Genomic DNA, 14506 nt, shown 5'->3' on the forward strand with positions numbered 1-14506 from the left:
GTAGGCCTCGGAGACTACCATCTGGCGTGTAATCTCTGAGGCCATACATGATCTCTCGTTGAGGTTACCAGAGGAGAGAATGGTAGCAAAGTCAGCGTACACTACAGCCATGGACGGATTCTGGATAACTGAATGTAGGGCTGGCAGCTGTCCCAAATATCGATGGTCTTTACGCATTAAGTCTATGGGGCCATGGGTGGTGCTGCGAAGCTATCCGAATAACTAAGTATGTCAGGATTATCAGTGTCCAATTTATCAGTTAACGACTGTATTTCACTGCCAAGAAAATTCCATTGTTATAACCGATAATTGTTATAACCAGGTTGCGCAAAAGAAAACAGGGGAGACAAACATCCTAACATCTTAATCAGATAGAAAGGAGTACAGGTATTCTATGGTATAATAAACTGCTTAATGTGTGTTTCCTTGCCACATTTTCAGTGATTTGTAACAATTACATCTGGCTACAGGGTGTCTGTGCCAAAAAGGAGAAGAACGCAAAATCCTTGAAAAAAAATTGTGGCAGAACTTGTCTCACGATAACCGTCAATAGTAATGTGATTAGCATTCGAGCAATGTGGCAACATCGTATTTCTGAAGTCACGTTTATTTAACATCTGTATCTCATTCTGAGACTTTCTATGTGCAACATACTTTGGTATCAGCTCACTTTGCTGTGGCACTTGCTTGCCAAGATCACCCATGAGGATGGCAGTATGACAGCTGTATGACGGGGACGCAGTGACAACGATGAAATGACAAAGATGGATGACGTTGGTGGCACGACAAAGACTGTATGGCAATAATGAGATGACAAATCTTAAAAGAAAACATAGCTATAGTGGCGATAATGTGACAACTATGATGTGAAGACAATGGGATCGCAACGAGTATATTATGACGATGGTATGACGAAAACCAGATAATAAAGTTGGAATAACGGTGATGGCATGACTGCAACGTCATGACAACAGAGGTATGACAATGGTTGCACGACAGCCACTGTCTGACTATGACACAATTTCGATGATGGTATGACAACAGCACCTTAATCATGATTGAATGCTTACAGCATGATTACGATAGAATGACAAAAAATGAATGACGACAATACAGTGACGTTACTGAAGTGATGACGATAGTAAAACGGCAGTATGACAATTGAACAACTGCGACGGAATCACGACTACAGTATGACAATGAATGCATGACAACGACTGTATGACAAAGACGTAATGACAGCAATGGCATGACGATGGCATGGCAATTGCGACATAATAGCAATTGAAAGGTGACAGCTTGATTAGAATAAGAGGGTAAAGAAAAATTAACATTGATGGAATGACGAGAGCAGTATGACAATGTTTTATGATAGTGGCATGACGACGATGGTGTGACAGCAATGGCATGATGAGATCTCAATGACAAGGTTAGAATCGCGGTGATCGAACAGCTGCCACGGCATCACAACAGCGATATGAAAATGAGCGCATGACAACTTTATGACGACAATAGCGTGAGAAGGACTGTATCATGAAAGCTGTATGATGACGATGGCGCGACAGAAATCGGATGAAAAAACTGGTATGGCAACGATGCAATGACCGCAATGGCATCATAACACCAAGCACACACCTACTGGCCTAAGGTGTTAGACAACTTTGGCCACTAGGTCGTGTGGAAGGTGTGACATTGACAGCATGACGAGAGTCAGATCACGAAAATGTAATGATGATGATGGGGCGATCAGAGCTCCATCATGGCCACAATCACATACCCAAATTTGTCAACAAATTGGACCACTGGGTCAGCGTGAGAGGCTAGATAGATGAATAGGCTCAAAATGGCTGAAGTAGGCAAAGAGTGCTAATCACATTAAAATGCGAGTTGCTGCATCCACCCGCACCCACTTTCGCACCGCACATCTTTGTCACATCCACGTTTTTTGTGCCATGCACCCCATACTCCATTGCCTCACTCTGCACATTGCTGGCTTTGCGTGCTCTTCTCCTGTCTCCCTTCCACCCTTCCAACGCACGAGTCGACTGCGTCGACATCAGAGGGGTGAAAGGGAGATGGAGAAAGGCATGTGAGGCTGGCAGATGATGCTCTGGGTGAGGCGATGAAGGCTTATTATGCAGGTTACGCCGTGCAACAAAGATGTGTGTGACAAAGGTGTGCAGAACACAGTTTGGTGCACAGGCAGATGCAGTAACTCATGGTTCTTTTTAATGCGGTTAGCATTCTTTGGGTTCACACACTTTCCTGGGGCTGTCTGTCTGTCCGGCCTAACTGACTAACTAATGAACTAACTAAGTAACTGTTTTCCCACCAACTTGTGTCATTGGGTCGTCCATGCTCTAAGACAGTGGTTCCGAAATGGGGGTCCGCATACCCCAGGGGATCCGCGAAGTCATTTTTGAGTGTTTGCAAAACCCGTATAAAAAAAAGGTTGTTTTTTTCAGCCATGGCTACTGCAAGCCTTGAGCCATTCTGGCTGGGAACTGCAGAAATGCTTCCCCCTAACTAAATTAAATTCTGGGGTTTTATGTACCAAAACCACAATTTTGACCACCTAGGGTTCTTTAACCTGTGCCCAGTGCACGGTACACAAATATTTTTGCATTTCGCCTCCATCGAATAGTGGCCGCTGTGGCCGGGATTAGGAGACACCTGTTTCGTGCCGCATGTTGTGTCAGTTAATTTTTCGAATATTCTATATACAGTCGAACCCACTTATAACAATATCGGTTTTAACAATACAGTCAAACCTCGATATAACGAACACGCATATAACGAATTATTGAATATATCGAACTCTTCCGAAATATTTTTGTCAAACACATGTATTTTTAACTTCCTATAGCGAACACGGTTTGGCATAAAACGGATATAACGAACTTCGCGATGCCAAGCCCTACCTCTCTTTAATAGGAGGCGTCAGGCTTCCTTGCACTACAAGTGTGTTGTGCGGCGCAGCAAACGTTCAGGACTACCTCGCAGGCGCTGACAGCTCCACAGATGCCACGTCGTCATCGAGAGTTGACAGCCAAAGAAATCGTCCGCGTCTCACAACCGCTGACAGCACCGCTTCAGCAGCAGCGGCAGCGGCGTGATCGAATGTTGCTTTTGCGTCAGGATCGAATGTTGCTTTTACGTCAGAAGCAGGCCGCGATAACGCAGTTCTTTGTGCGTAAATAAATGAACGTGACCCAAGTAAGCATCCTTCGAGTTGCTGTGCCTTCTCTGATTGAATTTTGCTCCTCTTGCATGTATTTTTTACGAAATTTTATATTACGAATTATGGATATAGCGAACTAATTTCCGACTTTTTAACTGTTCGTTATAACGAGGTTTCACTGTATATCAGTTATAACAATGGTTATAACAATAACAAAAGTTGATGGTGCTGCTGCCCCATCACCTTTTGTATATTTTCTATGGTGAAATAACCTGCTTACTACAACGCCACCATGCTGCATTATGGGTTATAACGACGAAGTCTGGCTGCTGGGTGCCTGTGCTGAAAGTTAATGAAATGCAAAATCCTTGAAAAGAAAAAAGAGAAATTCGAGCCGCTGTATGTTCGCTCGCCTGCCCAACAGCTGCCGCATGCTCATTTTCCAGCCTTCTCCACATTGCCAGCCTCACGTGCCTCTCTCCCATCGCCCTTCCATCCCTCCGAACACGAATGGGCTGCGCCCATAACTTTGTGCCGCGCCACCCTCTGAAACATGAATGGACCGCGCCAACTGCTCTGCTCCCAAATTGCTCGCTGGCCCCTCAATCTGCGCACTTCTGCCAATGAATTATGTCGCTCGTGCTCGTCTTTGTTGGTTGTGTCGAAGTCTTTCCAGGCTACGCGGTTTCTCAGCCTCGTTTTACTTGCCGCCGAAACGAAAAATGGCTGATCCGCCCACTGTTCATCGGCGATGCACGGTGTTGCCGGTGAGAAAAAGCGCACTCCTATAGATTTGGAAATGAAGTACAGTATTGTGAAGGACTACAAAGACGGTAAAAAAGTGTGTGACTTGATTTCACCAATGCGAAAATACTCATTCCCTAGATGGTACCTATGCGTCATGCGTAGCCATAGCCATGCGTCGTGCACATAGCACATAGCATCCTCCTAATTTTTTGAAAGGCTGCTTTTGGGGCCAGCATATTGATGTGGTGGCGGAGCTCACATGTCACTTGCCACCCATGACCTCTCTTTGCAGTTGTTATAGCAATGCCATTCTTGAACGCCAACAGCCGTGGCTTTTTCATGTGATCTAAGCGCTTAAGAAGCAGAGTTACAGCAAGTTAATTACGTGAACGCAATCGTCAGCCCCAGATGGAAGAAGGAGGTAGGGAGGGGCACTGGCTTCCCCGCCATTATAGTCTTCTCACAACAGTTCTGCCATCCCCCTATTTTGATTTTTTTCATGCAACCGGTTGTAACAATTATCAGTTATAACAAGGAAATTTTCGTGGCACTTTAATATTGTTACAAGTGGGTTCTACTGTATTGGTTGTAGAGACCCGTGCAGTTCCACATGTCGCGTGTGCCGCAGAGCCCATGGTGCATGATGCCGCCCAAGCAAGCGTTTCACTCAGCACAGAGTGTGCTGCAGCCGGACCACCCTTGCTGATGTGGTACCGGACCTTGTCACTGCGAGTGCTCCTCAACATTAGCCCGATGCAGGGATCACACACAACATGCTAATGCTGCAATTCGTAAAACAGCACCATGTCTGCTGGCCCCGCCTCTGTTGGTATACAGTTTGTTCGGGTGATCAGCACCGACCAAAACAATAATGCGACACGGACAGAAAACGTCAACAAAAGCACTGCGTATTTTGTAAAGTGCAGTGATCAGGCTGATTAGCCACCAATGGGGGCGCAGATCGTGTTAGATACGTGCATGGACGAACTTCACGGCACTTCAATAGCCGCCAATCTAACCCGCATGCGTTATCTCGGGACCGATCACTGATGAGCCCCCTGTATGAACATATTAGCTGCAAGTGTTCTGCGACGACTTGCGACCTGTTACCACGTGAGCCAGCGACAAATTTTCGTCATGACCACCCTGCCTCAGCCATTTGGCCTAATCAGCGCTGTTTCATCGGGCGTTGGCAACTAAAGTTGCAGTTTGATGCCGAATCGACCCAGGTCATCCATAGCAGCTGCGTCGCGACACTCAAAAAGAGCTGACAAATCGACTCGCAAATGAACGCAACAGACGGTGGATAAACGAGGAGGAGGAGCAGGAGGAAAGGGGGGGTGGGTCGCGAACTTGCAGCGAGCATTATGAACTTGCGGTGACCCTCCAGATTTCAGATTCTTTCAGAGGTGGCAAAACCATGCCAAACAAACGGCATGGAGGGAGCCTGCTCTCTACCATCAGTGCCAGCTACGCATGAAGCAGTCAACGAGTCCTGTGCGGTCCTGTCGTCTGTCGTGTAGATTGTTTTTACAATAACCCACCTGCTGTAAAGTTGGGACAGCCCTTCTGCATTTTGGCGAAAAACAGGAGAGCAAAAGTTTCTATGCAACAAATAAAAGAAAATGCAGGCCCACTATTAAACTGAAAATCTCATTGATATTCAATGCAACAGAACATCGCAAATTCATTAATTTGAGAGGGAGAAAAGTACTTGTTTCTATTCAACAGAAACTTGTTAATAAAAACACTTTACTAAAACAATAGTATGCTAGAGCTTAGCTGTGATCAGTGTTAACACACTAATTTGGTATTCTCTGTAATAAGTGTAGACCATACTGTATATCTTGATTAATATGTACCTAAGTTGTTGATTGCTTGCTACATTCTTGTTATGCAGTGCTGAGAGACTCCTGAACATATTCAGCAACAATAGGTATTTTCTTGCCCAAAATCTGTAAGCATTAAATTTTGTGAAAAATTTTCTAATATTAAATTTTAATTCTATATTCGTCCTTTTTTTCTTGATTTGATTCAATATCCGATTTTTAAATCTATTTTTTGATATTGGCACACCTCTATTTATTTCACCGTAGAAAATGCACACAATTTGATGCCACATTGGCTGCTCATTGTGTATCTGATATATGGATTGTCAAAACTGGTATAAGTATAAGGGGGTTTGACTGTATATGCTACATGTAAACTTCATAATTATAATAACAGGTGTCTCATTAGGAGCCCTGGCATTCTTAGTTCATTTTGGAAAGGAGATAAAGTAGACATGCATGGATGAAAAAAAAGAAGGAAAAGCTTGGCTAGCTTTCATAGTTAAGCAGGTCACAGTCAATGTTGTCGATTAAATATTTAAAGTAAGAAAGGGTGTTTTAAGTTTAAGATGTTTTTCTTCTCGCAGACGGGGCGCATTTTCATTCGGAACCTGTCCTACACAATTACTGAAGAAGAGCTGGAGGAACTCTTCAAGAAATATGGTGCGACCCAGTTCTTGCTCATTATATTGTTTCTTCTTTATTCTGGACCACTGTTTTGAAACTTGCTAAGTACTAGCTGCTTGAATTTTAACATAAAGAAAGTTTGGCAAGGAACAACATCATAAATGTTTTCCCAATGAAGAGGTTCAACTTGTGTTCTCAAATGTCCACCTTGAACTTTTTGTTTTTGGGCACACACTCGTACACATACAAAAAATCATGCACATTCACACATTTTCACATATGGGCACACAAAGTACCACTGTGTGTACATTGCATAGTGTCTGCATCAACGTCATGCGAGTTGTTGTAGCTCTTAGATTGGCTTTGCCCTTGGGCAATGTGACTGTTTTTGTTTGGTATGTGCCTAAAAGGGACAAGCTAATCATCAGTGCACACAGTTAGTTCATTTAGCATAACTACAGTGTATGTGGAATTGTAACACTTATACAGTTGATCCCAGATATATCAAACTGATATATTGAATCATTTCCTATATCAAACAGTTGTATAATCCCCTTGTAAATCCTGTGCAAAAGTGTAGCAATGTACTGAGCATACATCAAACTTCTGTTCACTGCCACATTAGATATATCGAACGCTGCGACGCACCCCTGCAACCTAATGGAGACATGATCGCTTCTCACGTTATCATAAATAGTTAATGTCGACAAATTTGAAACGACACTGTTTTGGCAGATGCTGTCAAACAAAAGACTGAATCTGGAAGGCAGTACGTACCATGAAGGAAAAATGACCAGGGTCATCCCAGTTTTGCTCGCAATGCATATGAATGGTTTGTGTAAAGTGCAATCGTTTGTTATCAGCAAGAGCAGATTGTCACTCTACTTCAAGAAGGCGAAGGGCCTCTTGGTCTGACACGCATTCCACAAGAGAGTGTGGATGGCACTCTGAGCTTTTCACCGAGTTGCGCTGGGCATTGGATGCTGAACTGGAGATGCCGCACCGCCAGATTTGTCTGTAGGCAAAAGCTTTCTGCAAATGGCATTTTAGGATTTCGTGACCGGACAAAACAAATCCAACTCCCACCTCCACCTGAACGAACCTTTACATTGCAGTTTGAATTTAGCAAAGCCACCGCGTGCCACATCTGCGCTTCGCAAAAAGACCATTGTAGCAGCGGCCTGCAAGACTCATTGCTGTGCGATTCGTGGGTCCGTGCTAAACACATTTAATTTGTGCTCGCAAGGTTACGCGTCAGTTCGTGTGGACTCGGACAATCTGGAAGCTGAAGACCACTTTTGAAACTAACAGCATGTGTGTAGCTTCGGCATTCACTGATGCAGGGGTCAGAGAGTTGAAGGGCGGAAAATAAAAGGACGTGCTGGACGACACGAGGTGTTGTAGCGGCGAGTGAAGCTCAAGGAGAGATGCACAGCAGGTTTCAACAGGGAGCCAGTTCCAAAATCTGACAGGACACTCTGCCTGGCTTACTGCCTACATATAACAATCTGTTTTGGCCTTTTAACTGCCAAATGTTGGTAGTATGGACATACGGTCAGGCATGTCCAAGTGTGATTCGCAGTACAAATGTGCGGATGGTGGCACGGTGCATATCTATACAGACTAGTTTTCTTCCACAGTGCTTCCATTTCTACATTATCATGAATGTGAGACCTGGGTGTCTACAAACCGGGAATTCTCAGGGATTTTAAGTAGTCTGGAAAAACTCAGGGAAAATTCAGGGAATTTCTGCCTCTATCAGAGAAAATTAGCTGTAATTTTATTGAAAGGGGTGAAAGTCGCGGCAATGCTGGCTTTAGTAACAGACAGAAATCGTAATGAATCGTCTTTGATGCCCTGTCGTTGGCTGGAGGAGTTGCCAGTGTGCAGTCAACGACTGAATTTCCGGATTCCCGGTAATTTGGACGGCTTCGCGGCACCACCACGTACCCCATAGAGTCTATGTACTTTATAAGAGCGTCTGAAATTTCGGACGCAAGAACTCTTTGCCGTCCAGTTCTCCTGACGTGTTTTCGTGACCGCAGGTCCGAAACTGCATTAATCAAAGCCACCACCGCTGCCATTTTCATTACCTCGCTGCCTCGAACCGGCGCTCTCGCACACAGATCCGCTGGCAGCCGTAGCCACCACTGCGGCAACGCTAGGCCTAGCTGCTTCGACGTTTGCTATGAAGCTTCTTAACGTTGGGTGCCGCGTTTTTTATTGAAAGAATTTGCTCCTGTCCGCAATGGCATGGACTCCACTTTTGTAGTCCTCGCGAGTGACTTAGAAGCTTGGAAAGCACGGTGCGTTGCACAATGCTGGTTCGCGAAAGTAATCTTTGCCTCAACGCAGAAATGTTACGCTGTGAAGCATACGCAAAAGTATTGCAGTGAAGCATAACAAGCGTGGAACGGGGCAACTGTCACGGTACCCAGTATGCATTCCTTAATTATGTACTCATGCACCCGGTATTTCCTGTCGCAATACGAGCACCAATATGCCTAATACGTGTACCGACAGGCCTACAGAGCGCTTTTGACTGTGCCTGTGGCGGATTGAGCTCTTAAGGGCAGTAAATAACATACATTTATTTTTTCCAACTGGCCGATTTTTCGGACGTATTCGCGGCCCCTAGGGAGTTCGAAAAATCTGACGTGGACTTTGCAACTCACCAAAGAGATGCTTGAAATGGTCCGTCGGGGCGAACGAGGGGTGGAAGGAGGACAAGAACAGAAAGGACCTACACATTGGGGAATGAACGCGAAAGGAAGCGTGCTGCCGCCGTTTTCAGATCAAAAAACAAAGTTTTGGCTGATGTCGAGATGCAGGTGTCCCTCATCCAAACCAAAATAAAGTCTTGAAAGCAGTGAAACACAACACTGAGGCGTCCTGCGCAGGTTGAGATACAGTATGTCAGGACAGTTGAGGTTGACTTACGAGCTGTTGAGAGAGAATCTCAATTGCGACAAATTTCGGGCCTCATACCACTGAGCTTGGTATCAGTTGACAGAAATAGCTCATACTCGAAAATATTTGCTTCTGTATGTATCTCTTTTTTATTTGTATTTGAGAATGTTCGACACGATTTTCAATATGTTTTGAAGACATTTTATTTGCTGTGCATTTTACTAACTCTTCCCTTCTATACTTTTTTTTTTGAATAACATAAACACTACTTCTTAGTATTCAAATTAGATTAAGTCGTACTTTTTTGTTTTTTAATATGCTTACTATAAAGTGACAGCTTCAGGCGATATGGTTTCAGCCTGTCTTGACATCAAACATAGTTCTGCATCACTCAGGGAATTTGCAAAGGCACTCAGGGAAAACCTGGAAAAATCAGGGAATTTGGAAATGTCAACTTGATAGACACCCTGGAGACATATGAACTCTGAGATGCACAAGACGCACTGTGGTCTCAACTCCAGGTGACGCAGGCTTTTAGGGTCAGCTTTGTGATCAGTTTATCAAAGGCCATTTCGCAGTGCGACCGACTTGGAACATTTGCAAGCAAGAAATAAGTAAACTTTAGTGCTTTCAACACCAACCTTAAAGGAGATAATCGATGTGTCCCCACTTTTTGCAATCTTGGGGAAACTGTCCAAGACATGCATATATGTCAGATAGGGTTCAGATAGGCATACATATTTTATATTTCAAATTGTCTGTATACCATATATACTGCATAACGAATGCACATTGTTTTCCCTAAAATGTGGAAGCAAGTTTGGGCGGTGCATTTATTAGGCAGAGTAAAATGGATGGGAACTTTTTCAAGCAGCAAAATTGAAAAGTAAGATGGAAATGATTTGAAAAATACATTAGATAACTTCTCTTTGCACTGAAAATCTCTGTTGCACATATCTCTATTAACTTATCTATTGCACTTCACTCCGCGTCAAAATCATCAGACCTGTTGCCCAGGTCGTTGGCCACTTCATCCATATTGTGGTTCCCAAACAGCTCGTCCTCACAGCCACTTCCAGTGGTCTACCATTATTGCAAGCAGCATGTTAGAGCGCTGCTTTTCAGCACCTGTTGTTTTGACAAACGCACTGTGTGGGCCTCTTTCCTTGACCCTCCTGCTCGTCGGCATGTCAGTTTATCGGTGTCTGATCAGCGTTTCCATTTGTGACCAGATAAAATCTGTCCCACAGCAGGCATATAACTGGACTTGGAGCCCATCGCACGCAGTGAACCAAGAACAGGCAGTAAAGTGAGCAACAGACTCGCAAATTCAACACTACGCACAACTATGCCGACCAACTACCGGCCGCCCCTTCTTCACTTAGACTTTCTTGTGCGCCGCACCCAGCCGCGCATCCGCGCACGCTATCTATCCTAGCTATTACATCAGTATATAAAGTCCATAAACTGTGTAAAGTTGCTGTTGCAAAGAGCTGGTTGCAGCTTTTTTCTCTCTGTCTATCTCTCTCAAGCCTGTGAGGTGCCTGTGTGCCGGCACTGGCAGCAAGCGTACGCTAAGAACAGGCTGAGCGTTGTCACGGTCACTCTTCCCGTAAGGTCCCAAGTGAACGTGATAATGCACAGCCTGTTCTTACCGCTTGCTTGCCACCAGTTTTCTCTCATCATGGCGTTGCTACCAGCTTCTCAGTCATCATACCCACTGCCTCTGCTTGTGTTCCACCACGACTGCTAGTCTGGATGTGCTGCCTAAATAAGTTAGCTGCAGAATTGTGTTTACGTGACCTCGGCGTTTCTCGCTTGGCATCGTTATTGAATATTTCCAACGCAACGACGCACATCGATATTAAGGACGCTTGCTTTAAACACATGTGTGAGAGTAAAAGGTTCTAGGCTCTCCAGAAAACTACGGCACTGCCGTTTGATCGTGGGACTGCACAGGAAAAAGGTTGGGAGTGCAAATATTATGTGAGGAAAAACGAAAATCCAAATTTTCAAGAGCAAATTTATGGGCGCACTTATTATGCGAGTGTGTTAATTATGCAAGTATATATGGTATTGAACGCAATCTCCTTCGATTTCGATATACCTGAGAACAACTGTAATGGCATGTGTGTGCATGTGTCGTGTGCTATAAGCAGTGCACTCCTCGTATCGATGGAAGTGACAGCGGTGGAAGCACTTCTACTCTTACGAGTGGTCAAGGCGACGAGATGTCCATGTACAGTGTGTACTTCAGTCGGGAACAATGAGTGAAAAAAATAAAAGAAAGCAAAGCCTGAAACACCTTGCAGAGAAGGCAGCATTTGTCCTGAGTTTTACGAGTACACCTTTCCTCATGTTCGCAATCTGCCGAACCTCATCATACCTTGCTGGTGAAGCAGCACACTGACACGGACACAGTGAAGACACACAAGAAAAGACGACACCGTGTCCATGTCAGTGCACTGCTTCACCAGCAAGGTATGATGATTAATCACCAACTAGCCCAACTTTCCACATTACTGAACTGCAGAAGCTGCAGGTTAAGCAAGCTAATATGACATCGCAGCTGTCAAGCTGTCACAGCTGTCAAGTCAAGCACAATGATGCAACGTATCATTATTATGTCAAAGTCTGGTCAGCTTAGAACATGTAACAATATAGCTTTCTTTTTTTCTTTCTGTCTTTGAATGCAAAACACACAAGTACAATATTTCACTAGCCTTCCAAAGCATTGATGCTATGAGTACAGACAAATGCTGCCTTTTTATGCAATGTCTCATGGACATTATTTTCTTTTCTTTCCTCTTTCTTTCTTTTGATGCATTTGGTGTGTTTCAGCTGTGAGTACTAAAGTTTGCACAGACTCTCTTAATTTTCTTGGAATATTTCTCAGGATTGAAAAAGCCTTTCTTGTCCATGTGGTGCACCCTATTTTTTAGCAAACAAGTTATTTCAGCTTGATACCTCCGGCACCCAGACATCTGGAGCAAGCACGCTGTAGATCTGGAGTTTCTTGCCCTTCTCGGGATGCATGCAAATTCAATTGCATTGGAGTGCCAGTATAATTACTAACATCACTTCAACAAATTTATATCTTGTCAGTGGCCACTCTCAAACAGTATTGATCACAGAGGAGCAGTTGAGAAAGAGTAAAGGCATTGTAGTTGTCACTGCAACAGTTACAACTACGACATAGTCCAGTTTGTTGCCTTCAACTGCATGGCTTAGTTATAACATTGTTGTGATGAATGTTTTCAGTGTTGTACTTTCATGGCAAGGATATTGGCCGTGTTAAAGTCAACAGGCCAACATAAATTCAATTCTCTTAGCATCTCTTGCATCCAACAGTAGTGTGTACCACATTTTCTGTTTTTTCCTGCTTTTTATATTTTTCCTTCACTCATTCTGAGTTTCACTAATATCAAGGAAACTTCGCAGTTGAAAAAAAATTTGTCCTGATTCAGAGATCGAGCCCAGGACAAACTCCTTTCTGGGGTAGTCACTCTGCCATCCAAGCTAACCTGGTGGATAGAAGACTGCAGAGAGAGAGGCCAAATTGCCAACTCGAAGTTCAGGGACAGTGGATATGGCAAATCATATATGCAGAAATCTGCAATGTACACCAGTGTAGATCAAAGAAAGATTTTTGAGCATTCTTTCTGAGAAACCCATATGGGCGTCCTTTCTAGCTTTACTATTTTCTAGATGGATGACAATTGCTGCCTTTTGTTAATTTTCCTTCACATTGCAAGCTTCCGCATAACAGGTTTGCCACATTCCGGAACACTCATCGAGGTGGCTTAGTGGCTAGAGTGTTGCACTGCTAAGCATGAGGTCGCGGGATGAAATCCCAGCCTCTGCAGCCACCTTTCGATGAGGAATAAATGCAAAAATGCCCATGTACCGTGCATTGGAGGCACACTAAGCCTTTGAGGGTAGATTTTTTTCGCCATATGCGACCGCCCAGGGTCGATTTTTTTTTTAATGCAGATTCCAGTTCTTCTTAGGCACTATTTCAAAAGAAATGTACCGTAATTTTTCTAGGGTGACTGTAAAGTGAGAAAAAAATATTTTGCGTTGGTATATATGTACTCTTCATTCATGAATAACAACAATAAAAAAAGGAAATAAACTTATAAGAATGAAAAAGTTGGTGCATTGTTATACACATAGTTCAAGGCTTTGAAAATGCACACACGAGAATATTGCGCAAGACTCAAATGTTCCTGCTCTTACACTAATATGTACATCCATAGCGTAAGCGAACTGCGTAGGTGCGCGCACTCAAGAAAACTGTGTGGTTATGTGCCTGTCAAAAAAGCAAAGCATGTGACAAACTTCCGCTTATGTTCATGTTATCACCAAGCAGAGGCAATTAGGTTTCACGAGTCTCAAAAAAAATAAAAAATGCAATGGAAAGCATGCACGGCGGCATCCTTCCTCTGTGCACCCTTGTGAGCACTAAACTAGCAAGAGACAAGCGGTCGCCCTTTGAGCAATTAGTAACGAGACAGCCATCAGTTTTGCTAGCGCAGGAAGCCGAAACCGCCCGCGGAACAAAACCCAAACCGCCACCTGCCCGCGCGTGCACCAATGCGCAAGCAGTAGTACGTAGATGCGTGGGAGCAAACTAGCTCTAAAACAAACCATGCAACGAAAACTGAGAGAGGGAGGTGCGCGAAAAAAATTCCCTGTATTCCCACATAGTGGCAGGACATGACAGAAAAAAAAAAAGTTAGGAAAGTGGCGCGTTTTTTAAATGTACAGATGGCGCTGTAAATATATGGCATCGACCATTTTGAACTTGATCGTGGCGCCGTATATTTACGTCATTGACCCTGAAAGGGTTAAAGATACCCTGGTGGTCAAAACTAATCCAGAGTCCCCCACTATGGCACGTACAACCCCAGAATTCATTTCAAAGATTCCGGAACTCACTTGTAAGCAATCACACTGGAGTGCTCAAGAGCATCTCAACACCTCTGGAACAACTTAGACATGACATACTGTGCAGGCAAAACAGTGTGTGCTTCCATCAGTCCTCTTGGTTTTGCTGTGAGATGTCTGGAACATTCAGAAGGTCATGTTGGATGTATCCCTGCTGCCTGCGTCTGGACAAAATGTCATGCCTTATCCTTTTGAAAGGCTGTGATGTGCCTTTCATTTCATGGTGTAGATTATAGAGGAAGAAACACCAACAACATGAAGG

At 44.0% G+C, this 14506-nt stretch overlaps 1 protein-coding gene across 1 annotated transcript in view; it reads left to right on the forward strand.

The window, feature by feature from the left end:
• LOC139055949 (probable RNA-binding protein 19) overlaps positions 1-14506 on the forward strand; it is a 109482-nt gene that overhangs the window by 22727 nt on the left and 72249 nt on the right. The window contains exon 13 of the mRNA XM_070533629.1: positions 6345-6420. Within this exon, the coding sequence (XP_070389730.1) occupies positions 6345-6420 (76 nt within the window). The remainder of the gene's footprint in view (positions 1-6344; positions 6421-14506) is intronic.

The sequence above is a fragment of the Dermacentor albipictus genome, chromosome 2 (assembly GCF_038994185.2).
Source record: "Dermacentor albipictus isolate Rhodes 1998 colony chromosome 2, USDA_Dalb.pri_finalv2, whole genome shotgun sequence".
NCBI classification, from domain to species: domain Eukaryota; kingdom Metazoa; phylum Arthropoda; class Arachnida; order Ixodida; family Ixodidae; genus Dermacentor; species Dermacentor albipictus.